The 27,827-nt window shown below is 49.7% G+C and overlaps 2 protein-coding genes across 5 annotated transcripts; both read left to right on the top strand.

The window, feature by feature from the left end:
- Positions 1-1,875: 1,875 nt before the first annotated feature.
- Positions 1,876-27,774, top strand: SMIM11 (small integral membrane protein 11). Of its 4 annotated transcripts, none has more exons than XM_043892905.1 (5): positions 1,876-2,023; positions 5,407-5,489; positions 6,319-6,417; positions 12,618-12,795; positions 26,155-27,774. In XM_043892905.1, the coding sequence occupies exons 3-4, from the start codon at positions 6,406-6,408 to the stop codon at positions 12,780-12,782; spliced, it is 177 nt and encodes a 58-aa protein (XP_043748840.1). In that variant the 5' UTR covers positions 1,876-2,023; positions 5,407-5,489; positions 6,319-6,405; the 3' UTR covers positions 12,783-12,795; positions 26,155-27,774. The 4 variants fall into 4 exon arrangements, with proteins under 4 accessions (XP_043748840.1, XP_043748838.1, XP_043748837.1 ...); XM_043892903.1 differs by lacking the exon at positions 26,155-27,774 and adding an exon at positions 15,281-15,462 and having other exon boundaries at positions 1,879-2,023; XM_043892902.1 differs by lacking the exons at positions 5,407-5,489; positions 26,155-27,774 and adding an exon at positions 15,281-15,462 and having other exon boundaries at positions 1,880-2,023.
- On the top strand, positions 17,688-19,258 carry C31H21orf140 (chromosome 31 C21orf140 homolog). The gene has a single exon (XM_043892901.1). It carries the CDS (start codon positions 18,301-18,303, stop codon positions 19,054-19,056), a length of 756 nt encoding a protein of 251 aa, XP_043748836.1. The 5' UTR covers positions 17,688-18,300; the 3' UTR covers positions 19,057-19,258.
- Positions 27,775-27,827: the final 53 nt, after the last annotated feature.

Here is a 27,827-nt window from a genome sequence, read left to right as displayed (position 1 = left end):
CAACCACTTAATCACCCCCTGCCTCAGTTTCCTCAACCAAAAAAGGGTGAACTTCCCTCTTGTTACCCTGGAATTTGGGTGTCCACTTTGCACCCTCGCTTGGGAGTGGGCTCAAATTCCACTCCGGTTTACTAAGCGCTTGTTTGAACGAAGGAATATGGGAACCTAGTAACGGTCACCCTACAGCTACCCCAAAGCAAAAGGAATGCATTTTTGGCAGAGAAGATAAAGGCTAAATTTGGAAACTTCTGAGGACCCACATCACACTGGTTCCAAAAACAGACTGGTTCCAAATCAGGAAAGTACGTCAAGGCTGTATATTGTCACCCTGCTTATTTAGCTTACATGCAGAGTACATCATGAGAAATGCTGGACTGGATGAAGCAAAAGCTGGAATCAAGATTGCAGGGAGAAATATCAATAATTTCAGATATGCAGATGACACCACACTTACGGCATAAAGTAAAGAAGAACTAAAGAGCCTCTTGATGAACGTGAAAGAGTGAAAAAGTTGGCTTAAAGCTCAACATTCCCTGGTGGCTCAGATACTAAAAGCATCTGGCTACAATGAGGGAGACCTGGGTTCAATCCCTGGGTTGGGAAGATCCTGGAGAAGGAAATGGCAACCCACTCCAGTATTCTTGCCTGCAAAATCCCATGGACAGAGGATCCTGGCAGGCTACAGTCCATGTGGTCGCAAAGAGTTGGACACAATTGAGCGACTTCACTTTCAGAAAACTAAGATCATGGCATCCAGTTCCATCACTTCATGGCAAATATATGGGGAAGCAATGGAAACAGTAACAGACTTTATTTTTGGGGGGCTCCAAAATCACTGCAGATGGTGACTGCAGCCATGAAATTAAAAGACGTTTGCTCCTTGGAAGAAAAGCTATGACAAACCTAGACAGGATATTAAAAAGCAGAGACATCACTTTGTCAACAAAGGTCCTTCTAGTCAAAGCTATGGTTTTTCCAGTAGTCATGTATGGATGTGAGAGTTGGGAGTATTAAAAAAACTGAGCGCTGAAGAATTGATGCTTTTGAACTGTGGTGTTGGAGAAGACTCTTGAGAGACCCTTGGACTGCAAGGAGATCCAACCAGTCCATCCTAAAGGAGATCAGTCCTGAACATTCACTGGGAAGACTGATGGAGAAGCTGACACTCCAATACTTTGGCCACCTGATGCGAAGAGCTGATTCACTGGAAAAGACCCTGAAGCTTGGAAAGATTGAAGGTGGGAAGAGCAGAGGATGACAGAGGATGAGATGGCTGGATGGCATCACCGACTCGATGGACTAGTTTGAGTAAGCTCCGGGAGCTGGTGATGGACAGGGAGGCTTGGCGTGCTGCAGTCCATGGGGTCGCAAAGAGTCGGACACGACTGAGCGACTCAACTGGGGACCCTCTTGCCCTCAGCGGCACACAGTGAGGAACACCATGAGAGACTGCTGAGTGGTAGGGGCCCCGCGACGCCCCGCTCTCCCGCCGCCGTCCTCCTCCTCCAGCTCCGGTCAGGGGAGAACAAGGCCGTCCCACCCCCCACCCCCCCACGGCGTGGACGAAAACGCCTGGCCCACGCCCCAGAAGTTCGCCCCTGGCCCAGCCAAGTCTGTCCGGTGACCCATGTCGCGGCCGCACGAAGGCCGCCCGGGCCAATACCGCGGGTTCCAGAAGCTGGAAATCTTCTCCACGGCCCGGGCCCACTGCGCCGAGGGAGCCGCCTACCCGCCATAGCAGCACAGGCTCCCTGCGCCGGCGCGCGGAGCGGTGCATTTCGGGACGGCTAGTTTCCCCGCGGCACTGTGGGAGTAGAGGTTTGTGTGCGGCCCCGCCTACCCACCAAGGCGCGGAGCAGCCTAGCCACTATGGCGGTGCAGGCTCCCTGCGCAGGCTCCCTGCGCAGGCTTCCTGCGCCGGCGCGCGGAGCGGTGCATTTCGGGACGTATAGTTTCCCCGCGGCACTGTGGGAGTCGTGGTTTGTGCACGGCCCCGGAGCTGGATCCTCCGCGGCCTGGAGCTGTAAGTGGGCGGCGTCGGTGTCCGCCGGATCCTGACCCGAATCCCCGCTGCTCTTTGGGGGGCGCCCAGGCATCGTGTTCGCGCTTTCTCTTCATGACGCTTTCCAGCGGGACCTTGGGGGTGACAGCCACCACGGCCCACCCCCGCGGAGCGTCCGGCCTGGCTGGGTTGTCCAGGCATCCCAAAATGCACGGATCCAGTGGCGGGGGTTGCGGGGCGCGGCGTGTGGAGGCTGGCACGCAGGCCGAAGGGGGGTACCCAGATGTGGTTCCAAGCGAGAGAGGTTTGGGGGCCAGCGAATGTCTCCGACGCTCTGTTGTGTAGGTGGGGTAAGCGGTGGTCGCCCTTGACCGTCATCTTCGGGTCTGAGCGGGGCAGGTTTTGCCCCCCCACACCAGTGTGGGGTCTGGAGAGGACCTTTACCTGGCCCTCCAAGTCACGGAGGGGCAGAGGCCCAGCCCCTCGCCCTGGGAACCCTGGCCGACCCCGGCGGGGGCTCAGAAGTCAGCCCAACTGATAACCCCCACTTCATCTGGACCCCCCCCCCACTTCCTCCACGCACCCATCGCTACTTCAAATGATGGGGTGAAGGGTTGGGGTGGAAAGAGGCTGGGAATGAGAGCAATTTTGGGAAGTTCAGATTAAGGACACAGCCTAGCGAATGGCTGGAGTGAGACACCAAGAGAGGGACCGACCCTTGGGTCTGTTAGGTGGACCAAGAATAAAATTGTGGACTATACCTTGTCCATATTGCTGTAATTAGCCTAATCAAGATAAGCCGGTAGCTTTTCTATTTTCTTTAGGAGAAATGTAGCAAAGGAAAAATCAGGATATTTTTGCAGTAAAGGAAATAGAACCATCTCTTTCTAAGCCATTGTTATCTTTGAGTTTAAAGCTAAGACTGGATAGTTCCAGAGGAAGTTTAAAACTTCCTGCACTTTGTAGATTTTATGTCTCTCAAAACTGTCCCCATCTGGTTGGCTTTTGTAGTTCAGCCCTCAGACACCAGCTGCCTCCTGGTTCCAAGACTGCAACAGGTGTACATATGGCAGCAGAGCAACTAGCCTGGTGATATTTTTAGCTGTCTCAGTTGTTCTCACTTGCTGAAGTCCTGCAGGGAGCTGCAAAAATAGCTGAGTTGCAGCCTGTAATTTAAGGGCGATTGGGGAAGAGTTATCATTTGGAGGCAGTGGGTGGAAACGAGTTTGATTAATTTGCCCTCTCTCCCACCCTCAACACACTCCTTTGCAGATGGACTTTTAAATGTGTTTCTTTCCTGAAGAGATGGAATTTTGTCACTCTAGATACGATAAGGCAGCTGCCAGTAATGTTTTTACAGTTAGATGCTGTGATATCAGAGAGAATGTGACTTAGGAATTTCAGAGTTGCAGCATTGTTCTTTGGATTTTTAAAATGGTAACACTTTGGCTGAGAGAGGCTAATGGAGTGCCCCCGGGTCAGATGCCTTGTCATTGGCGCCCCCAAGCATAGAGTCCAGATCTCCAGTTCTGGTCATCCGGGGTTGGTTCTTTATGCCATGCCCTGCTGTCTCACTTGCCCTGGCCACCACTTGCTTATGTTCTTCAGCTCACCATGTCCGTTACTGGAAAGACATTTATCGTAACAATTATGGTCGGTATTTGTGTAGTGCTTTTCATGTGCTGAGCCTGGTGCGTAATGTTTTTATAATCTAGTCTTTGAAGGAGAATTTACAGAGAAGGGAGCTGAGGTTTAGAGAGGCCCAGTGACTCATCCAAGGTCATACCACTGGTAAACTTAGCACATGATTGCCAGAGGGCCAGACCACCAGGCGTTCTTTTTACTTCCTCCTATAAGTTTTTTTGGACCTTTTTGTGGTCCTTGACCTTGGAAATTAATATCTAACCGACTTCACTGTGAGTCATTTGGTCTCAGAAAATGTGTGGGAAACAGCCAGACCTGTCTACTTATATATGTAGACAACTCAATAAAAATAGAGGTGAGAAAAATAAAATTGATAGAAACTTCAGTTCAGTTGCTCAGTCGTGTCCAACTCTTTCAGATTCCACGGACCACAGCACGCCAGGCTTCCCTGTCCTTCACCAGCTCCCTGAGTTTACTCAAACTCATGTCCATTGAGTCGGTGATGCCGTTCAACCATCTCATCCTCTGTCATCCCCTCCTCCCGCCTTCAGTCTTTCCCAGCATAGACATTTTAATTTACAACATGGCTCATTCCTGAGATTATCAGAGATTATTCAAAGTGAAAATTCCAGCAACAGGTTGTAACCTGTTAGGAACATATTTCTCCTGGGCAGGTCAGAATCTACTGCTCCTTATAGACAAAGAAATCTTTTATACACGAAGGTAATGAGCACCTTCGGGCTTCCCTGGTGGCTTAGAAGGTAAAGAATCCACCTGCAATGTGGCAGACCTGGGTTTGAACCTTGGATTGGGAAAATCTCCTGGAGGAGCGCATGACAACCCACTCTAGTGTTCTTGCCTGGAGAATCCCATGGACAGAGGAGACTGATGGGCTACAGTCCATGGGGTCGAAAAGAGTCGGACACGACTGAGCAACTTAGCACAATGAGTGCCTTTAATCATGGTCATCTCGTTTAAACAGACTTATGGTGTAAATTCCTGTCATGAGCTTATCTGACTTTGAAAAAGTCATGGGGAAAGCTTGGCTATCTTGTGCCAACTGCCGGCTTGTGTTCAAGATACTATGACCTTGGATGTGAAGGAGGTCTGAACTCTTTATGTTTAGATGCTTTGTTAAGTGAAAGTTTTCAGAAAAACATGTCTGAAGTTTATCTCATTTTCCCCATTCTAAAGGCCTGTGAGTTTTTCTTAATCCTAATTGTAAGTCCATTTAAAGAAAGGCATCCCCATGATTTTTTTTAATGCAGAGCTCTCTGCATCAGGATGAGACCCTGGGGCCAGACTGGATGAGTTACAATCCCAGTCCATACTGTGACTGTGGGCGTGTCACTGTCACGTAAACTGGCACTAGTGGTGAAGAACCCGCCTGCCAGTGCAGGAGACCTAAGAGATGCCCATTCAGTCCCTGTGTCGGGAAGGTCCCCTGGAGGAGTACATGGCAACCCACTCCAGTATTCTTGCCTGGAGAAGCCCGTGGACAGAGGAGTCCATGGGGCTGCAAAAAGAGTTGGACACGACTGAGTGCACACGCGCGCACACACACGTTCCAAAGTATAGACGATAAACTACACCTCTTGGGACAGGTGTAAAGACTAGCTGAGCTATTGGCATGCAGTGCACTTCAGAATGGCTGGGCACAGTAAAGTGAAGCTGTGATTCTTAACACTGAAAGTCTCCGAATTGCAGAAGTAGAGGCCCCCGGAGCCCACGTAGTTGACACTCCCTGTCTTCATTTACAGATGGGACGGAGGTCCCCAGAGGGGAGTCACTTACCAGAGCGAGTAGGCCCTTCATCCAGAGCTCAAGTCTTCTGACTCGTGGGGTATGTGTCCTGGTCTAAAGATAGTGACATGGGAGGCCTCAGAGCAAATCCTGTGCCCCGGCTGGGTCCCTGCCTTGTCTCTTCCGCTTCACCTTCCCCTCCATCCCCCTGACGTTTTAGAGGGAATTCTAAGATTGGAATGACTTTCTTAATACCATTTACCCCCTATCCTTGATTCCCTTCCCACCAGATACTTTTGAAAACCAATATTACCTTGAGGCTTCACTGGTGTTCCGGCGGTTAAGAATCCATCTTCCAACACAGGGGACACAGGTTCAGTCCCTGTCAGGGAACTAAGATTGCACGCGCTATGTGGCAGCTAAGCCCATGTACCTCTGCTGCTGAGCCTGAGAGCCACAATAGAAGATCCCACATGCCGCATCTAAAACCTAACACAGCCCAATTTATAAATAAATTAATAAATGAATACTAAAGCAAGACAGTATTCCTTTGATTAATACTCAGGACCTGAGACATAAAATGATACCCCCACCACAGACTCTTGTTCAGGGCAGGAGGTGGGGAGAGGGTCAGATTAGGGCCTGGGCACCTTTGGCCACAGATGAATGGAGTGGGAGCACGCTTTCCCTTAGGAGTGGGGCCAACACCTCTGCTTGGCTGTGCTTCCTTCCCCGGTCAAGAGCAGCCAAGGAGATTGTTCTGCTCAGCAAGAGCCGAGGCTGTCTTGCTCGCTGGGGAGGCCTAACCCTCATCTCTGCAGAGCTTGCTGTCTTGGCTTGTGGGCCCTTTCTCCCCATTACAGAGAAATCTTCCTAAGGCGGTCTATCTGGAAAACTCAAATTGACCTGTTTCTTCTCTTCCCCATCAGAACAGTGGGACCTGCCCCAACGGGGTTCCCTCTCCTCCTTGTCTGCGTGGCCCACACGACCAGGAGTGAACTCCCAGTTGGTCCAGCATGAACTGGAAGGTAAGAATATCATCAGACATTTATGGCTTGCGGGTTTTCTTTCTCCTGATTGTAAAACTTCAGAATAATAGTTCTGTAGAGATAGGTGGACTAAGAATAAAAAAAGTAGATTAACGTAGGAATCATGATCTATAATACTTTAAGGGAACACATAAATGTACATTTTTTAACCAGACTTTCGGAGGAAGGCTTTTTCTTTGGGAGGACATCGACTGCCCTCAGACGCGCCTCACTTTGCTCGCAAAAACCACCCCTTTGAAGCTTCACCTATAGTCTCACATTTTGGTTTCTTCAAAGTGGATGAAAAAGATCTTAAGAGGCAATCGACATACAAAATCCTTCCTGATTTTTATGCTCTTCTTCCTTAATCTTTCCCATTTGTGTTGCCAACAGTATTTTGTTTTCTAATTCAAATTGAGTCTTTCAAAACAGACAGCTTAGTTTTCATGCAAACAGCCTTTCCTTTCTGTGGTCATATTTCACGAGTGCCATGTTTAAGTAGATTATCCATTATGACATCAAGTGCTACTTAAATATACTGACTGTGGAATAAACACAGCTGACTCCTGTAAAACCTTTGATACAGCTAGTGGAAGCAGAAGTTCAAGGGCAACCAAAGAGTGTCCTGTGAGCTGCAAGCCTGCAGAAGGCTGTGGGCTACCGTCAGCGGGCCTCACGGGGGCAGGGGGGTGTCATGTTACCCCCTTTAAGAAAGTGGAGTGGGGTAGGTGCAGGGTGGCTACTAGGGCGGTCATGAAAATAGATGCTTTGAAAAGGATCGAATCAAGTCAAAATCATATATCTTTTCACTATCCAGAGATGGCTGCTATTAATATTAACAATTTGGTGTATTTTATTCCCATGTTTTTTCTATATATGTTTGTAATGTGTATATCGCCAAGCTTAGGATCTCATTATATGTATTTTTTTCAGTTATAAGAATTTTCTGGTTTGAAACAGCCACTGGCTTTCCTCACAGGAAGTGGAAAGATCTGGAAGCAGGATCAGGGAGCCGGGAGAGTACAGTTAAGTTCAGTCGCTCAGTCGTGTCCGACTCTTTGTGACCCCATGGACCACAGCACACCAGGCCTCCCTGTCCATCACCAGCTCCTGGAGCTTACTCAAACTCATGTCCATTGAGTCCATGAGGCCATCCAACCGTCTCATCTTCTATTATCCCCTTCTCCTCCCACCTTCAATCTTTCCAGCATCAGGGTCTTTTCAAATGAGTCAGTTCTTCGCATCAGGTAGCCAAAGTATTGGAGTTTCAGCTTCAGCATCAGTCCTTCCAATGAACACCCAGGACTGATCTCCTTTAGGATGGACTGGTTGGATCTCTTTGCAGTCCAAGGGACTCTCAAGAGTCTTCTCCAACACCATAGTTCAAAAGCATCAATTCTTCAGTGCTTAGCTTCGGACCCCCTCCTTCCCTAGCCCTGTGGGGCCTGGGGGCCGCCCAGGGGGGCTCTGGGGACTCTTCTCCAGGAGGAGCCTGGCCAAGGGTCAGGAGGTGGAGTGAAGACTCTCTGAGGGCTTAGAGATGTAGGAACGTGCGTGTCACACGTGTGGGGCTTTCCAGAGCTGCCTGTAGAAAGGCCAGGAAGGAAAGATGGGGGGATGAGAGGTCGTGGGGATGGGGTCTGGGCACAGCATGCCCTGAGACGTGGTGAAGGGTTTGCAGCATCGGCAGAGCCTAGAGTGAGCGGCTGACGGCGGGGTGGTGGCTGGTACCAGAGGCCCAGCTTCGGCAGAGCCTGGAGCGAGCAGTTGGTGGCGGGGCGGTGGCTGGTACCAGAGGCCCAGCATCGGCAGAGGCTGGAGTGAGTGGCTGACGGCGGGGCGGTGGTTGGTACCAGAGGCCCAACATTGGCAGAGCCTGGAGTGAGCAGTTGGTGGCGGGGCGGTGGCTGGTACCAGAGGCCCAGCATCGGCAGAGCCTGGAGTGAGCGGCTGACGGCGGGGCGGTGGCTGGTACCAGAGGCCCAGCATCGGCAGAGCCTGGAGTGAGTGGCTGACGGCGGGGCAGTGGTTGGTACCAGAGGCCCAACATTGGCAGAGCCTGGAGTGAGCAGTTGGTGGCGGGGCGGTGGCTGGTACCAGAGGCCCAGCATCGGCAGAGCCTAGAGTGAGTGGCTGATGGCAGGGCGGTGGCTGGTACCAGAGGCCCAGCATCGGCAGAGCCTGGAGTGAGCAGCTGACGGCGGGGCGGTGGCTGGTACCAGAGGCCCAGCATCGGCAGAGCCTGGAGTGAGCAGCTGACGGCGGGGCGGTGGCTGGTACCAGAGGCCCAGCATCGGCAGAGCCTAGAGTGAGTGGCTGACGGCGGGGCGGTGGCTGGTACCAGAGGCCCAGCATCGGCAGAGCCTGGAGTGAGCAGTTGGTGGCGGGGCGGTGGCTGGTACCAGAGGCCACGGCCGCAGGGCCAGCGTGTGTGCTGGGTGCTCCGAGGCCAGAGCGAGCCTCACAGCTTCCGTGAGGAGTTAAATGTGAACTGTGGCCGCACCCACTGGAGTTTGATCGCGTTGGCCTGGGGGTGAGAGAGCTCCCAGGCGGTGCTGATATATCCCAGCGAGCCACTGCACAGAGAAAGCTTGCTTTTTAGTTGTGGAGTGACAGCAACCCGCTTGACTGCCCAGCCCGCTCGACTTGTCGCAGGAGTCCTCTCCTGTGTCAGGAACAGTTTTGTACAGAAAACTGTACAGAAGCCACCTGTACCTTCGCGACCTTCGGGCAGACACACAGCTCCAGGGCTACCAGGGAGCCCTTCCAGGTAGTGTCTGAAAGGAATGGCCTTCTGCCCAAACTGCAGTGACCCCCCCTGCCCCCCACAGGAGGTTAAAGGACCGTGGGACCCCCAAGACATCCTGTGCTTCCCTGTCTGCCTCCGTCAGCCTGTGGCCATGAGCAGCAGTCAGCGACAGCAAGCACCTGGTACCTTAGTACCTCAGCAACTGGGGGCATTGAAAACGTCAGTCATTCGCGGGACTTCCCTGGTGGTCCAGTGGTTAAGACTCCGAGCTTAACAGGGGGCAGGGGTTTGATCGCTGGTCAGGGAACTAAGATCCCATATGCTGCAGGGTGTGGCCAACAATAAATTTTAAAAGTCAGTCATTCTCATTACACGAGTATCGGCATTTGTTTAAAAAACTGATATAGAGCTAGACCACCCAACTATGTTTTCTTGATTTACTTCCCTGAAGGTTTGGGAGTTAATCTGAGGGTTTTGTTAGAAGGGAAATCAAAGGAAGAGATTTCATATGACTAAAAACTAAGATCGTGGCATCTGGTCCCATCACTTCATGGCAGCAACGGATGGGGAAACAGTGGCTGATTTTATTTTTCTGGGCTCCAAAATCACTGCAGATGGTGATTGCAGCCATGAAATTAAAAGATGCTTACTCCTTGGAGGGAAAGTTATGACCAACCTAGACAGCATATTAAAAAGCAGAGACATTACTTTGTAAACAAAGGTCCGTCTAGACAAGGCTATGGTTTTTCCAGTGGTCATGTATGGATGTGAGAGTTGGACTATAAAGAAAGCTGAGCACTGAAGAATTGATGCTTTTGAACTGTGGTGCTGGAGAAGACTCTTGAGAGTCCCTTGGACTGCAAGGAGATCCAATGAGTCCTTCCTAAAGGAAATCAGTCCTGAATATTCATTGGAAGGACTGATGCAGAAGCTGACACTCCAGTACTTTGGCCACCTGATGTGAAGAGTTGACTCATTGGAAAAGACCCTGATGCTGGGAAAGATTGAAGGTGGGAGGAGAAGGGGACGACAGAGGATGAGATGGTTGGATGGCATCACTGACTCAATGGACATGAGTTTGGGTGGACTCCGTGAGTTGGTGATGGACAGGGAGGCCTGGAGTGCTGCAGTTCATGGGGTCGCAGAGTCAGACATGACTGAGCAACTGAGCTGAACTGACCTGAAAGATCTAGCACGCCGGCCTGAGAAAGCTGTGGGAACGGCGGCCCTGAAAGTTTCCGCTGTAGCCCGAGTAGCGTCCTTGACTCCCCCTGCGCTGCCCACTCTCAGTCCCGGAACGTCCGCCTCTTGCTGCCTCCTCCCCACAGCCTTTAAAAGGAAAGTGAATACCGAAACCACTTCCCTGGGTTGGTTTGTTGACGTGCTTCCATTCCTGGGTTTCTAGCTTCTGGTTTCCATGTACATCCTGTCACTGCTAGAGCTTCGTTTTGGGTGTAGATCTTGGAAAATAGTGGGCTGGGCTTCCCCAGGTGGCACTAGTGGTCAAGAACCTGCCTGCCAGGGCAGGAGACACAAAGATGCAGGTTTGATCCCCGGGTCTGGAAGATTCCCCTGAAGGAGGGTATGGCAACCCACTCCAGTGTTCTTGCCTGGAGAATCCCATGACCAGAGAAGCCTGGTGGGCTACAGTCCATGGGGTCTCAAAGAGTTGGACACTACTGAAGCAACTTGGCACTCATGCATGAACTGTGGGCTGTGATAGGGGTTTGATTATGACAGGACTCCAGGGGCTCATCCATAGGGACGGAGAGAATTGGGAGGGAGAGACTTGCCAGCGTCTAGGGCTAACTAGGGCTCAACCTGGAAAAGGCCCAGTGAACACAAAATGAAGTTTATATCTCCAAACTGGTGATTTTTGTCTCCAAGGAGGTAAACGTTAGCATCTTTTCTTTCTTATCTGGCTTATGAATGTAGAGCCAAGCCTCACCTCTAAGATGTGACCCTTCAAGAAAGTAGATGAATTAGATGAGTTAAAGGGTTGTTGGGTGGAAGTCGGGGAGATTAGCCATAGGTCTGAGGCAGGAAGGACCTGGACACCAAGTCAATGTTCTAAGCAGCTTGTATTTGTCAGGGTAAAAGGTTTTTGCTTTTGTAACCTTTTTAGTCTTTTATACTGTTTGCCAGAGTGAGCTTTCTGAAGTGTATAGATTGTGCTTATTCTTTACTGTTTAACCTGATTCTGTGGTTGAAAACTGTTATCTAGTTATTCAGAGTGTTCTTGGGACATAATTTGTTGATTTCAGTTAATTCCACTTTATTGAAATCAAGAGTCAGTGGAAAGACAGCTGATGTAGGAGTCAGTGTTTGGTTCCAACTCTCGCTTCTCCTGAATGAGCCGTGTGACGTGGTGGGCTCACCACTGCCCTGAGCTTTTTACTCTCCTCCTTTGTAGAACGAGGTGAAGACCGAGTCTTCGTTCAGATCCTTTTGCAGCTGAAGTTTTCATTAACCCGTTTCAGATCAGCTTCAGTTAAACCCAGAGGGAGGGACGCGTGTAGTCTCCATGGAAGAATCTCCTTGTCCCAGTGCTCTGTGTAATTAAGTGATGGTTGGCATTTCACCTGAGGAGTTTACTGGACTAATCCTGCTTGGTCCTCCGGAATAATGATCTCTCTCAACGAAAGCGTACCTTTTCACTTTATCTGGGAAGGAATTTTTAATCACACACAAAAGCTCATAATTATTATTCAGGTCCTACTAATCGTGTTTCCCAAACTAGTATACTATTTGCCTCGAGATACTTGTGATGTATAGAATTTCATAATAAAGACTGCTCATGCAAAAGGTAAGTAATTCCAATCCCTAGTTATTCCCCAGATCTCATATTAGCCAATGGGTTAAAACTTCGCTCCAACAAAAGAATTACAGAAACAGTGTATTAAGTAGCTAAGCTTTAACATTTTAAGTTTTGCTGCAGTTTACTTGTATGTTTATTTTGCCTTCAAATACCAGTGCTAATGCGTAGCTGGAGCCAATCATAGCGTCCCATGAGGGTGGAGATTCAGAAGGAAGATTGGTCCGGCCTCCCTTTGCAGGTGAAGAGGAGGAAGCTGGGGAAAGTCAAGTGACCGATGCGGGTCGCACGTGCTGTGCGTGGGTCAGCGAGTGGCCCGAGCGGGGCTGCGCCCAGTCCCCGGCTCCCGCTGCTCACTGCAGACCGTGCTGCTGCCCCAAGCTCGGGGTGAGGGGCAAGGTGCACGGTCAGATTGTGAGAGAGCACAGCCATGGCGTCTGTGAAGCCAGCAGCCAGCGGGTGGTGAAGGGCACCTGAAACCAGGCTGCCCGCAACCTGGAACCAGGCCCTCATCTCTCCTGCGCCCGGGAGGCCCCCACCCAGCCAGTGCCCAGGAAATGTGTGCTGAGTGAAGGGACTCGAAGGAAATTCCTTCCCATGATCGAACGTCTCCAGGAGTTTTCTTTCTTCTTTAAGGTGCTTGAACACTTCCCCCTGCTGCTGTATATCTTGGCGGCGAAAACACTAATCCTCTGCCTGGCGTTTGCTGGAGTCAAAGTCTACCAGAGGAAACGATTGGAAGCAAAGCAGCAAAAGCTGGAAGCTGAGAAGAGGAAGCAGGCGGAGAAGAAGGAGAGCTAAAGGGGAGTGAAAGGTATGGGCCTTGCCCACATGAACTACACATGGGTCAGGGCAGGCCTGCCCCTGGAGGTGATGAGAACTCTGCCCGCCTCGGGCCTGAGGCTACGGAGGGCGCAGGGCCCCGCCTTCCCCGGGAGGTCGAGCAGCTCGGTGTCAGGTCCAAGTGCACGTCCTGACCTTTGAGCCCCGTCTGCTTGGGGGCCACGGCGGGTGGACAAGTCCTCGTCTCTGCTCCGAGCCTGCAACGGTTCTCCCGTCACAGGAGCAGGGGTGTTTGACAGGATTTGAGTCACAGGACTCTTGAGCCTTTCAGGAAGTTGTGGACCTTCTCCCTGGAGAAGCTTACGTACTAGAAACACCTAAATTAGACCTAGCATTGCAGACAGGGATGGGGAGGACGTGGGATCGCAGGTCACTTAAAACCCCTACCTGTACCTAAGATTAAGAAACACTGCTGACCTCAAAATGAAGTCCGACTCCTAGATTCGGCATGTACGTCCTTCTCATTCGTCCTCACCCAGGTCACGTGTCCCCCTCTGCTGCCGCTCCCCACACTCCTGCAGACCACCTTGACCACGGTAGATTCTCTTGGCCTTTGCTTGTTAGTCCCCTGGCCCAGAAAGCCTTCCTTATGACCACTCCCTCAGCAAAAAATCTTCCTCATTGCTACAGTCTGGTGCCTGTCTCAGAGCTGGTGTGTGTATGTGTGTGTGTGTGCGCGCATGCATTCAGTCATGTCCAACTCTTTGCAACCCCTGCCAGGCTCCTCTGTCTCTGGGATTGTCTAGGCAAGAATCCTGTAGGGGTTGCTATTTCCTGCTCCAGGGAATCTTCCCGACCCAAGGATGAAACCCAGGTCTCCTGCACTGGCAGGCGGATTCTTTACCACTGAGCCGTCTGGGAGCTGTCCCATAGCACGGGGCTGCCCAGAACGTGTTTGTTTTTAAGGCACCAGGAGGTGACTCCCCCCTCAGCTCACAGGTTGGACTAATGACGGTCAACAGGTCCCTTCATTCTCCAGGGCTCCCCCAGTTCATCACTGCCCGGGCTGAGTTCTGTGCTTTTCTCTAAAACGTGAGAGAACTAACACCTGTTAGCGGGGAGTCCTAGCTCAGTGGCCTCCACAGTCTGCCAACGATCAGGACTTGCTGGGGCCGTTGTTACAGTGCAGATTCCCGGGGCCCAGCCTCAGCAGCCCTGTTAGGTCTGTGGCTGGATCTGGGCACCTGTTCTTTCAGAAACCTCTCAGGTGATTCTTCCACTGTCTTCTCAGCAGCTGGGTTTGGTGACCTCCAAAAGCCCTGTTAACCCTAAGATAGGCTTCTGTAGAGATGATGTCCTTTACAGGACTCATAGATGTTTCATTAATAATAATTGCAATTTGTCTTGAATGATTGTTCTGTGCTAGCATTTTCCTAAGCGTTTCACAGACGGCCACGTTACTGACCACTCCTGACAGCCCTGTGTTGTCCATTCAGACTGAGAACATGGCCCACCCTGTACACGGTCAAGGACAGAAGCAGAATTGAACCCAGGTCAGACATCCAACCGCAGGGCCTCACCCCTCACTGTGTCCTAAGCTCAGGATGGAGCTGCTGGAAACATTGGGCTCCTGGTCCTTCCCCCAGGATAGGGGACGGTTCCCTCATCGCCCTCTGTTCCCTGGGCCTTGGCAAGCTGTACACGTCGCAGGCAAAGAAGTTATTGTTATTAAACCTTGCCTTCTGAAAAAAAAAATTTTTATTGACTGAAATTTAGGAGCAGGCACTAGAGCTGGTGGGGGGAGCGGGGGCAGGATGCTTCCCAGGTGGTGCAGGTGCTAAAGAATCCACCTGCCAATGCAGGAGACATCATCGTGGGTTCCATCCCTGGGTCAGGAATATCGCCTGGAGGAGGGCATGGCAACCCACTCCAGTGCTCTTGCTTGGAGAATCCCCATGGACAGAGGAGCCTGGCGGGCTACAGTCCATGGGGTCGCAAAGAGTCGGACAGCACTGAAGCAGTTTAGCACACACTAGAGCAGGGAAATTGGGAGTTCTTGGAAATTAAAACAGGTGATGGAAGGCAGTTTCCATTGAAATATTGCCTACATTTCTAATCCAGACAGAGTCATCATTTTGTGTGTTAATTGTGGAGAGGAAGCAGAGATTAGGTGTGAGATCACAGATAGTTCTTCCCTTCCCCAAACGTCCATGGCAGTCCAGTGTGACGGAGAGGTGCCTGGCTTGCCCACCTGAGCCCAGAACTGACCAGGGGGCTCCGGTTCCCCCCCAGGCTGGGGGCTTATCGATGCTTAGCCTGGAGCCTTATTTTAAACCGAAGAGATTTTTAGATGAAAGGAAATTGTGATTCTAAAAATACATTCATCAATAGACAAGCTTCCACGGTTTCTGTTTCAGTTTAAATGGCTGAGCATAAAGGTAGATGCTGAGCAAGTAAAACATTCACAGTTATTCTGCCAGACAGTTCATCCTCATCCCTTTGGTCTTCCTTTCTAGATTTCGTGGTGTAAATGTCAGCTCGAGTGAACTCCAGCTGAGAAGAAAGTCTTAATTATTGAACAATATGTCAGAAGACAAACTCGCAGCCTCTAACCTAACTGAAAATGATGTGAATTTTTATATGCTTTTAGAAGAACCAGTATTTTGTTTGCTAAAATAAAATAACCTTTGTAGAATAATCCAGAGTACGTGTGTGCATGTCTCTCTCCCTCCCCCTCGCTCTCCTCTGAGTAGTCAGAGGAGGAGGGAGTTTTGCATTTACAGCATTTTCTCGCCGTGGGCGCCAGATCAGAGGTGCCCCTCTGAAAGGACTGGGCCATAGACAGTCCCCATCACCCAGCCCTCCGTCCTTCTTATCTGCTCCCTGGCGCATCCACTCCTCATCACCTCTTTGGCTCCCCCTGCAAACACTGGCCCTTTCTCGTGTTTGCATCCTTGGGGTGGAAGGAGGCTGTTCACCCCTCCAGCAGCATTGGCGCCTCTGCTGAACCTGTGAGGTCCTTGCAGGGAGGAGCCAGGGTGAGACCAGGGTGGGTACCAAGTCTAGGAAGAAGTCAGGCTGAGGGGCCCAGGTGTGCTTCGTCCTCTTCCCACCAGTTTGCTTGTTGGGATTTGCTGATAAGAGATGAAGGACAGGCTACCATGAAGACTTTCAGATTGAGAGAACAAGGGTCCATAAGTATTTTTCTCTGCTTCTAACAGATTGAGGTCTCTATTAAAAAGTTCCTGTTTCTTCACTTCTCTCAAGATGCCGGAGAGGATGGGGAATGAGGAAACAGTAACCAAAGCCACAAATACGGTGGCATATTTGGTCTCATTGCTGGCAGCCACATGGACAATTTGCAAGAGTGCCTATTAGTAGATACCCACGCTGACCCCCATGCCACGCTGGCCCAGATTGGTGGAACTTGGATTTTTAAGCATGAGGGATAAAAGGAATTACAGTTTTCTTACATTTTGCTATGATTGCTAGATGCTCCTTATCACAACTTAGAAAACAGAATTTATAGAGAATCAAAGTTTTCAATGGCCTCCCAGGTGGCTCAGTGGTAAAGAATCCACCTACCTATGCAGGAGACACTAGTTCGATCCCTGGTCAGGAGAAGGAAATGGCAACCCACTCCAGTATTCTTGCAATGGACAGAGGAGCCCAGTGGGCAACAGTCCGTGGGGTCACAAAGAGTCAGACACGACTGAGCGACTGAACACACCACACACACACGAAGTTTTAAATACGGGAGATTTTGACTCTATAAGCTATAAATCCCAAAATAATCAGAGGGGGATTTTCCCCTGACATTTCATGGAGAATCTATGCTACCTAGTTCAGGTTTATTTTAAACATAGGTGATTGCCTAGACTTTGGGGTTTAAACCTCAGTTTTGGAAATTGTGGAACATCTTGCCATCTTGAAAAATTGGGTAGCAGATGACCTAAGCATGGGAATAAACCACTGACCATTCCCATGGATTTTCTGTAAACTGTTGGGGGTTTAACATCATCTGTCTGATACTCTCTTATACCACTAGGGGGAGATAATTAATCACTGTTCTGTCACTAAGTGGTGTCTGACACTGCAACCCCATGAATTGCAGCCCTCCAAGCCTCCCTGTCCTTCACTATTTCCTGGAGATTGCTCAGATTCATGTCCATTGAGTCGGTGATGCCATCTAACCATCTCATCCTCTGTCATCTCCTCCTGCTGCCCTCAATATTTCACAGCATCAAAGTATTTTCCAGTGAGTTGGCTCTTTGCATCAGGGGGCCAGAGTATTTGAGTTTCAGCCTCAGCATCCATCCTTCCAATGAATATTCACGGTTGATTTCCTTTAGGATTGACTGGTTTGATCTCCTTGCAATCCAAGGGACTCTCAAGAGTCTTCTCCAATGCCACAGTTCAAAAGCATCAATGCTTCGGCGCTCAGCTTTCTTTTTGGTTCAACTCTCACATCCATACATGACCACTGGAAAAACAATAGCTTTGACTATAGGGACCTTTGTGGGCAAAGTAATGTCTCTGCTGCTTACATGGACATAAACCATGTACGTGTTCAGGCCTCACTAGATGTGTCATGACTGTACCACTGGGAGCTGGCACAATGCCTGGTACATAGTAGGTTCTCAGAATGGATGAACGGATAAATATAAATATGACCCTCGTGACCCATGTGGAAATGAGTCAGGAACTTGGCTCATCACTGTTAACAGGTTGCTGTCAGGGACTGAACTGTGTCTCCCCCAAATCTCATGTTGAAGCCTTGACTCCCAGCACCTCAGAATGTGACTATATTTGGAGATAAGGTCTTTAAAGGGGTGAACCTGGTGGCTCAGATGGTAAAGCGTCTGCCTGCAATGCGGTAGACCCGGGTTCAATCCCTGGGTTGGGAAGATCCCCTGGAGAAGGAAATGGCAACCCACTCCAGTACTCTTGCCTGGAAAATTCCACGGACAGAGGAGCCTGGTAGGCTACAGTCCATGGGGTCATGAAGAGTTGGACACGACTGAGCGACTTCACTTCACTTCAAGGCAAAATGAGGTTCAAAGGATGGACCCTAATCCCAAAGAACTGGTGACTTTATAAGGAGAGGAGATTAGGACAGAGACAGGGGGAAAGTCCACATAAGAACACAGCAAGAAGGTGACCGTGTGAAGCCAACTAGAAAGGACTCAGATGAAACCAGGCCTGCTGATACCTTGATCTTGAACTTCCAGCCTTCAGAACTGCAAAAAAATTTATTTCAGCTATTTTGTTATACAACCTTAGCAAACTAACACAACTGTCAGTCTCTTTCCAGACCTACTGCAGATGTGATGTACCATCGTGGATAGCTAGCAATTCCTGTTTCCTTATCACAGAAGCCAGACAGGAACTGTGATCAGTGTGTTCCATGATGGTTTGAAATCCAAAGTGTATCCATGGGACCAGCTCAGCTGTAAGAAAGTCCTTTGTGAGGTCATCATCCTACTCTGGCCAGAGGGAGACAGGCAAGTTTTGAAAAATACTTGAAGACCTAACCATGCCTCACTTTGCAAAACCTCTTTTGAGCAACATCATTACCAGAAATCTATTCGATAGCATCAAGAGGAAGCAATGTCTCCAGTATTTGCAAACACTGAGAACACTGCAATACGATGGGTTTACAACAGTATATTTTGGGGAAACCGACATCCCTGAGAGTCTTGTAACCGGGGAAGATTTTAGTGATGGTTATTACATGCCAACTCCAACCTGGTGTGTTGTGCACGCTGGTGGTAGTCAAGGATGGGTGCCGTGGAAATATCGAATGTTTCTAAGGGATGAGTTATGCGTCAAACAGGAAGACAACCTCTTCTTTGAGTTCTGTGATGTGGTGAAGAAGACCTATGGCAAGTGCGCCGTCGTGGTCAAAGAGAGAAGGCGGCAGGATGAGATGAGGCCGAAGGAAGGCAAAGAGACTGAGGCCCAGGTCCATGTCCCCTCAGTGGTTAACTTAACAAGCGTCACGTGTTGTCCTGAGGTAGCCAAGTCCTACGGCCATAAATTACTCACTCTGCCTTCTCCTTACAATTACCTGAACCCTTTAGACTCAGCCTGGTCTTCTCTGAAATGGTTCATCATCAATAACAGGAAGGAGTTTTGTCTGCAGTCCGTGGATGGTGTCTATTCTTACCAGTATATACTCTTCAGTAATTTAATCAGCAAAGGAATTGAAAGAATAAACCTCAGCAAATGGAGGACAATAACTAACAAAGTACGAAGATGGGAAAACTACTATCTCGGTAAATTTTCTTAAGGGTGGTGATCCCTCCAACCAGTGGTAGGACGGTGCTGTGGGCATGATCTTTACTGATTCTGTTGACCTTGATTCTGGACCACTGTGGCCAAAGACACTCTAATAATGACCTCGCAGGGATCCTGTGAGAACTGAGGTTCCTAAGGGCTTTGGTAAAGTGCTTATGGTTTGCTGAGGGGTTTCATTAAATCTTGTTGGTAAATTAGTAATCTTGACTCTCATTCTCATCAAGGCCACTTTGAGGGCTATTATGTCCATGGGAGGATTCAGGTTAACCCAGTCCAAAGGAGCCTGGCGGTGAGCAGAGGTGAAGAGAGCTAAAGGTTGTATGGTCAAAATTTAGGTCTGGGATAAAAAGAGAACCAAGTGTGTGGTCACAAAAAGTTGAAATTGACTAGTGTTCCTACCGGTTTCGGTCCACCGGAGTAACCCACGGGGAGGCAGATGTGGTCTGGGTGGTGGCTGAACTGGCTCTTTCCTTCCATTGCTTGAAAGCAAGGAGGCAGAGGGATCAGCAAGAGACATCCAAGGAAGTGAAATCCCATGCAGATCCTCCAAGGCAACTCGGTGGTCCCCATAAGGAACCTGGGAAGCTGTGACACTAGTTGGTTCAAGTAGGACTTGGTGGGCAAAGGCAGGTTGGTGGTCCCCATAAGGAACCTGGGAAGCTGTGACACTAGTTGGTTTAAGTAGGACTTGGTGGGCAAAGGCAAGTTGGTGGTCCCCATAAGGAATCTGGGAAGCTGTGACAGTAGTTGGTTCAAGTAGGATTTGGTGGGCGACCAGGTGACGTAAACAAGATGTCTAAAGCATCTACTTACCCAATTCATCTCCCATTCCAACTCCAAGAATCCCAACAGTTCAGTTCAGTTCATTTCAGTTGCTCAGTCATGTCCAACTCTTTGCCACCCCATGGACTGCATGAATTTACTCAAACTCATGTCCATTGAGTCAATGATGCTATCCAACCATTTCATCCTCTGTCCTCCCCTTCTCCTCCTGTCTTCATTCTTTCCCTGCATCAGGGTCTTTTCCAATGAGTCAGTTCTTTGCATCAGATGGCCAAAGTATTGGAGTTTCAGCTTCTGCATCAGTCCTTCCAATGAATATTCAGCACTGATTTCCTCTAGGATGGACTGGTTGGATCTCCTTGCTGTCCAAGGGTCTCTCAAGAGTCTTCTCCAACACCACAGTTCAAAAGCATCAATTGTTTGGTGCTCAGCTTTCTTTATAGTCCAACTCTCACATCCGTGCATGACTACTGGGCAAACCATAGCTTTGACAAGACGGACCTTTGTTGGCAAAGTAATTTCTCTGCTTTTTAATATGCTGTCTAGGCTGGTCATAACTTTCCTTCCAAGGAGTAAGCATCTTTTAATTTCATGGCTGCACTCACCATCTGCAGAAGCCCAACAGGAGGTCATTAGAACATCGTGCATTTGCATCTTGGGACCCTGGTTGCTGAGCCACCTGTGGTTGATACAATAGCATCCTATTCTAGTTTGGAGCTGCTGTTGATGGTAGTTGTAAGGATTAGTGGTGGCATTTTTCACTTTTATAGAAAAACACCTGCCTCTTATTAAACATATCACAAAACTCACTCTTGTTTATGTATGCTCAAGCATTAATTTTACAGTTGAGGCAATTATGCTGGGATGTGTTGAAAACAACATCTGAAAATTGCTACCCAATTCCCAACAGACTTGCCTATACGTCAGATGATGAGACTAGGTTTCTGCTAACCAGTATAAAAGTGAAAAATGCCACCACTAATCCTTACAACTACCATCAACAGCAGCCCCAAACTTGAATATTTGCTTGTTGCCCTGCCCTACTCACTTCCTAAAGGTCCTTGGATTATGCAGAAACATTCTGTCAGAAAAGAGATGTTCAGTGATTTTCAGCAACTAAGGAGTGGACTCCCCACAGCATTTTGTTTTCATGCGTTTTATCCGGGGATGAATTTCACCCAACACTGCCAGTCACTTGGAACCAGACAGTCTCAGCTGCGCCTCCAACTTTACAGCCTGCTGTGCTGTGTGAGTTTCTTATGGCAGCTGCAACAAATGACTACACACTTGTTAGATTAAACAAACAAAAGCTTATGCTCTCCCGTTCTGGAGGCCTGACGTCTGAAATCAGTTCCACTGAGTCAGCATCGCATTGCCAGCCAGGCCACCATCCCTCCCTGAGCTCTAGGGCAGAATGCATTTCTGGCCTCTTTCAGCTGCTGATGGCTGCCAGCATTCCTTGGCTTGTGGCCACGTCACTCCAAACTCAGCTTCGGTGGTCACATGAATTTCTCCTCTTCTGTGTCAAGTCTCCCTTTGTTTCCCTCTTTTTTTTTCCTTTTTCTTGAGGACAAGTAATAGGACTCAGACCTGCTTGGTGACTTCAGCGTCAGGGGCCTGAGTGTGGGGATGTTGAACGCCCCCACATTGCATTTCTCTCACACCTGTCCAGAGTTCTGCAGTGACAAGCACTAAGAGCTCACACACTTGCCTCATTTCATCCTCACAACAGGGGGTGACGTAGGAATTGCCATTGTCTCCATTTCTCAGAAGGGTAAACCAAAGCACAGAAATATAACTCGCTCCAGAGTGGAGGAGCTGAGTTTCAAATCCAGAGTTCCTGGTTAAGAGTTGTTATTCACACAGCCCATCCACCAATGAGCATTCATTCATTCTCATAACAATCCCTCCATTTTACAGATGGGGAAACTGAGACCTTGAGCAGACACTTGGACCAGTCAGATTCTAAAGCCCGCGTGTCCAGCTACATGCTTGGCTTGGTTAATGAAGCCCACCTTTTCTTTCTAACTGCACAGTTCACAAGGTGTAAGGCTCGTCTCTGACATCAGACAGGCATCAGCCAACAAAAGAACTGCCTCCAACTGGACACCACAGTAAAATGTATTTCAGCACGCAGTCGAGCCAGAGGCAGATGCCTTTTCAAGACACATGATTTTTCAGTGAGGAGAAAAAAAAAAAAAAGAGGTTTTCAGGTTATCAAATGAACGAGATAGACTAACAGGAGTTATTTTTCTTTGAAAGCCAAAGTGATCAAATAAAGTGAGATTAGGATTGTATTCCTTTGAGGATTTGTTCAATCATTAGGAAAACAAGAAGGGGAAAGAGAACGCTGGTATAACCAGAGATCAGAGGGCCACTGTCAATGTGCTGTTGGGGTACATAACATCATGCTCGTCATTAAGAAATGCTGCTTTATACCAAGCGTGGAGACTTCCAGCAGAAGAGAGTGGAAAGTGCACTGGGTTTCAGGAATCAGATGGGCCTCGGGAGAAGCTTAAGTTTCCAGCTTGTTAACTAGGAGACTTTGGACAAGTTACTTTACTTCCCTGAGGCTCAGCTAACTCGTTTGTAAACTAGAGTTAAGGGCTTTGAATGCTTAGCACAAGGCATGCCACTACCTCGAGAATTCCCGTTATCACAGTCAGGCTGGGGTTCCAGAAACACATCCACAGTGAGACCTCCTGTCGCTGACCTCATCTCCTTTTCACTCTTTTAGGAAGCTCTTGCTGCTCTTTATCATTCGGTTGTAATAAAGGCAGACACAGCCATCTTAAGATGCTTTGATCAAAGGAAATGATGTTCACTGGCATTTCTTTTCAGACCATCTGTGTTAGGTTAGGGAAATAAGGATAATAAAGTTTCTTCTGGTGGAGTGGACCAGAAGGGATGGTGAGGATAGCCTGGAATCTTTTGGGGAGGACAGCGCCTGCATGAAATAAACAGTGGGTGTCAAGACACAGCGGCCCTGGGTGCGTGGACACGTCCCCTGGAGGAGACTCTCTGATGTCGGTGGCACTGACTCCTTCCGAGAGCTTGGCTGATGGACCCTCTTGTCCTCTTTGGTCCTCACCAGCACTGACAACCACGTCGCCACTTCCTTTCCACAGGCCAGAGTGCTTCCGCCCACACGCCCTCCAACTCTAGGAGGCGGGATGTTGGAAAATGGCCCTGCCCTGGGATGAGCACAGAAGTAAAGAGGAACACGGAGCCAGATGCGTCCTGGCTCTGCCCTTGACCGCTCAAGGAAGGTCCAGGCTCAGCTGGGTTGATGGAGCCCACACCTGGCCAATCAGGGGACCAAGCGGCACCCCCACCCCAGGCAGTATAAACTCCTTCCATCTGTGACTGTTTTACAGAACATTTTTACATACTTGACCTCATTCAGTTCAGACAACCACCCTGTATATAGGCAGGGCAGTGATCTTGAAGCTCATTTTACAAATGAAGACGAGGTCAGGCGGTAACTGACTCACCTAGGGGCATGCACACTCACCTGTAGGGACAGGAGGGTCAAAGCTAGAATCCACGTCTTCCTATTAGGAAGCGTTCACATCCCTCTCTAGCTGGCTCTATGGGTCAGCCAGGATCAGGCCAGGCTACGAGTGGTGGAGCCCTAACCACAGAGGTTTAAATAAAGTAGGAGTTAACCCCCTAACCCTGCAACCAACACAAGAAGTCCTAAGGTGCTAAGGTGACAGTTCATGGTTAATAGGATGGATCCATCGTCATAAAGAGCTCAGCGTCTTATCTTTTTCTTCCACTGTCCTAGACTTGGCTCCATCCTTGAACTCCTAGTCCAGAATGGCTGCTGACCAAGTCATTGCATTAGCGTTCCCAGCAGAAGAGAAAGAGCAAAAGTGGAAAGAAGGACCCATCCCTTTTCTTTTAAGGGACTTTCCAGGAAGTCTCACCGACCAGACTTAGGCTCAAGGGAAGCTGGGAAAGGTAGTCTTTACTTTGGGTGGTGAGGCGGCCAGCTGAACATCCTTCCTTCCTTTGGGTGTGACCACTTGCCCACTCAGCAAAAATGCGAGCACCCTCTATGTGCCTATAGTCTGTGCCCTGGACAGGGGTCCAAAGAAAGCAAGCTCGGGCCCTGGAGGCAGTCAGGCTGGTGGTAAGGAGCACGTCTCGGTCAGTGAGACACTGGAGGTGAGGGAAGTGAGGGGTCAGAGTCCAGGGCTGGTGCGGGGAGTTGTGGGCAGAGTGGCAGGAAGAAATGAAGCTGGAGCCGAGCCCAGAGGAAGAGGTGCAGCTTATCACAGAGGGAGAGGGGAGGGACCGCCCGCCCAGGCAGAAAGTCAAGTGTGCCCAGGCTAGCAGCTTCCTTAGTCGTGGGTTCTGTGAGCATGAACCTGTGTGTGTGTGTGTGAGGGGGCATATGGAAAGTGGGGAGCAGTGTGAGTGGAATGAAAGGAATGTAAATATGGAAAGGACAGTGTGGAAGAAGGAAGCCACGCGTTGTGTGAGAAGGAGCCTGGGCTATTCTGGAAGGAAAGCAAAGACAGCGGGAGGGTGCTGAGCAGGGCGGTGGGTTACGGTTTTCAGGTTAGGGTGGGGACACATAACTTTTCCCAGTGAGGAGTCCAGCTCCTGGTTAAACACCCTTGTGTGGTTTTCCAGGCCCAACGGCGCCAGCTACAGCGGTGTCGCCCGGCAGGGCTCGTGGGGAAAAAGGCTGCCTCCCCCAGCAGACTGGGAGGCAGCCAGCGCCCTGCAGTCTCTGCAGGGCACAGTCCTTGAGGACTCAGGGCCCCCCTGGGCTGCGGGGGGGCACTGCAGACCTCAGGCCCCCAGCCTCTGCCCACTGGGGCTGGCACCCCACCTGTGCTTGGAGCCAAAGGTGTTGCCTCAAGCCAAAAGGGAAACTGAGGCCGCCAGCATAGCTCCCCTGGACACCCCCTTGGCCCACAGTTACCAAGGCCTGTAGTGCCCAGGCACCTGGATGCCACCCACCCCCGCCCAGCCAGCTTCCCTCCGCCGCCCTTCCTTTTGCGTCTCCCTCATCTGTGACCCAACGCCAGCTTACTTCTGGAGAAGCCTCCCCCTGCCCCTGCCTTCCCCTCCAGCTCCCATTGGCTCTGTCCCCTCCCGCGAGGTCTGCAGCAGGCGACAAAGCTGGGAGACCTTCTTTACAATTTTCAAATAACCAGCTTGCTGTGTTTTCAGGTGAAGTCCCTCCAAATTTAATTCAGTGGGCCTAACTGAGAATCTGGAAAAAAAATGTACAGTACAAAAAAAAAATCAATATATTAGTGTTCAACATATCTGAAAAGGATTGAGCCAAGGAAAGTGACTAGTGAAAGTAGCTCAGTCGTGTCCAACTCTTTGGGACCCCATGGACTGTACAGTCCATGGAATTCTCCAGACCAGAATACTGGAGTGGGGTAGCCTTTCCTTTCTCCAGGGGATCTTCCTAACCCAGGGATCGAACCCAGGTCTCCTGCACTGCAGGCAGATTCTTAACCAACTGAGCTAGCAGGGCCAAGGAAAATATTGGGCCAATTATTTGAAAACTAACTAGTTATTTGTAACTAACATTGCTCAGTGGACAGAGGAGCCTGGCTGGCTACAATCCATGGAGCCACTAAAGAGTTGGGCACGACTTAGCCACTAAACAACAATGAACCTATTGCTCAGGCATAATTGGTTTCCTGACTTTGCAGACCACACACACACACCCCTTCACACTCACACACACCTTCACACACACACACACCCCCTTCACACTCACACACACCTTCACACACACACACCTTCACACACACACACCCCTTCACACTGACACACACACCTTCACACACACACACCCCTTCACACACACACATACCTTCACACTCACACACACCTTCACATACACATACACACTTTCACACACACACCCCTTCACACACACACCCCTTCACACTCACACACACCCTCACATACACATACACCTTCACACACACACACCCCTTCACACACACACACACCTTCACATACACACACCTTCACACACACACACCCCTTCACACACACACCCCTTCACACACACACACCTTCACACACAGACACCTTCACACACACACATACCTTCACACTCACACACACCTTCACAAACACACACCTTCACACACACACACCTTCACACTCACACACACCTTCACATACACACACGCACACCTTCACATACCCACACAGACACACACCACCCTTCACATACACACACACACACACTTGAAATAAGAATGCAAATGGCACTGTTTCTTTTTTTTTTAATTGTTCATTTTATTTTTGTCTGTGTCAGGATCTTGTCTTCTGCCCCGGGCTTAGTTGTCCCACAACATGTGGGATCTAGGCTCCCTGCTTGGAGATGGGACCCACGTCCCCTGCCTTGGAAAGTGGGTTCTTAACTACTGGACCACCAGGGAAGTCCCCCAGATGGGTGATTTCTATTTCCTCACACCCTCCCCACTCTTCGTAGCCTGGCCTCTGTTCTCAGCGTGTCCTCTTGAAGACTTGACGACCCACGACTTCGAAGACCAAGAACTGCCTGCCCGGTCCTTGCTCGGGGGTGATAAAGTGCAGCCCCAGAGCTGCTCTAGAGGTCTGCATCCTGTCTGCCTTTGACAGAGAGGGCAGCCTTTCTGGGCCTTTGCTTCCTTACTTGTGACATGGGGAAGATGACAACTGTTGGGGGTCATCGATGTCAAGCGGGTGTTCGAGTGAAGGGCTGAACGAGCATTCGCGGCTCCCTTCTCTCTCCCCCTCCTCATTCTACCTCTCCGGATGCTCCTTCCCAGCCTGGCTTCCGCTTCACCTCCCACTGCCCATGTTTAAAGTCCCAAAGGAAGTTCAAGGACCATCTCCTCGGAATCCCCTGAGGGGCGTTTCAAATTTGTACACAGATTACCAGTCTCCCTGCAAGGGTTCTGATGCATTGGATATGGAGCCCAACCCAGGAACCTGCATTTTAAACCACCTCTTGTGTGCGAGAACCTCGACCCTCTCTTCCCTGCAGACGCCCCATCACCCCTGACTTCCCTCCGGGACGGAGGAGACCCACACGATCTCCGCGCACCCCGGGCCCCTGAGGTGGTTGGGAAGACATCCTCAAGCAGGTGCGCTCTCTTGGGATGAGAATTTCGGAGACAGACTGTCGAGAGGTGACCTTTTAACAAGCACTCCAGACTTTTTGTTTGAAATATTTAGCTGCTGAAATACATTATGGACGTCTCTGCCTTGTTAAGCAAACTTTCACCTTTTCTTAACCACTAGATTCATCCTGAGCAGGTTAAAAACAAGTGGTATTCCTGATTTGGGATCGGTGATCATACAGACGAGGTCCCAAACCTGGCCTGCTGCTCACAGGCTGTCTCTCTTGCTCTGAGGTATGTCTGCTGCTAACAGCCTTTCTTCATTTCTGCTTCTAGTATGACCTAAGCTTGAAACCCAATCCCTCCTCCCAAATGTGTTAGGAACTCGTCTAATAAGATTACACAAGATCCTAAGGCTCTCCTGTGTGTGGGGGACACAGATTTCAGTTCACACTCTTTGAAACATCTTCCAACTGCCCAGGAATGGTGTTCTTCTTATAGATTCATTCTCCATTATGGTCCAGAGAGTGGCTGGATAGATGCAATCAGAAGGAGTCCTGAGTGTGGGCTTCACCAGTCACTCCATCCACTGACATCTCTGTGCATTCACGTCCAACCAATTATTTAAAGTCAAACTACAAATCTATTGACTTCATGTATATGGATTGGAATAGTATCAATAACTCCAACAAGTGATTAATTGCACAAACTACCATACAGTTGCACTCATTTTTGCATGTTTATAAGGTTATGCTCAAAATCCTTCAAGTTGGGCTTCAGCAGTACATGAACTGAAAGCTTCCAGATGTACAAGCTGGGTTTAGAAAAGACAGAGGAACCAGAGATCAAATTGCTGACATTTGTTGGATCACAGAGAAAGCAA

This window comes from Cervus elaphus, chromosome 31 (assembly GCF_910594005.1).
Source record: "Cervus elaphus chromosome 31, mCerEla1.1, whole genome shotgun sequence".
Taxonomy (NCBI): domain Eukaryota; kingdom Metazoa; phylum Chordata; class Mammalia; order Artiodactyla; family Cervidae; genus Cervus; species Cervus elaphus.
This window is presented reverse-complemented; position numbering and strand designations above follow the sequence as displayed.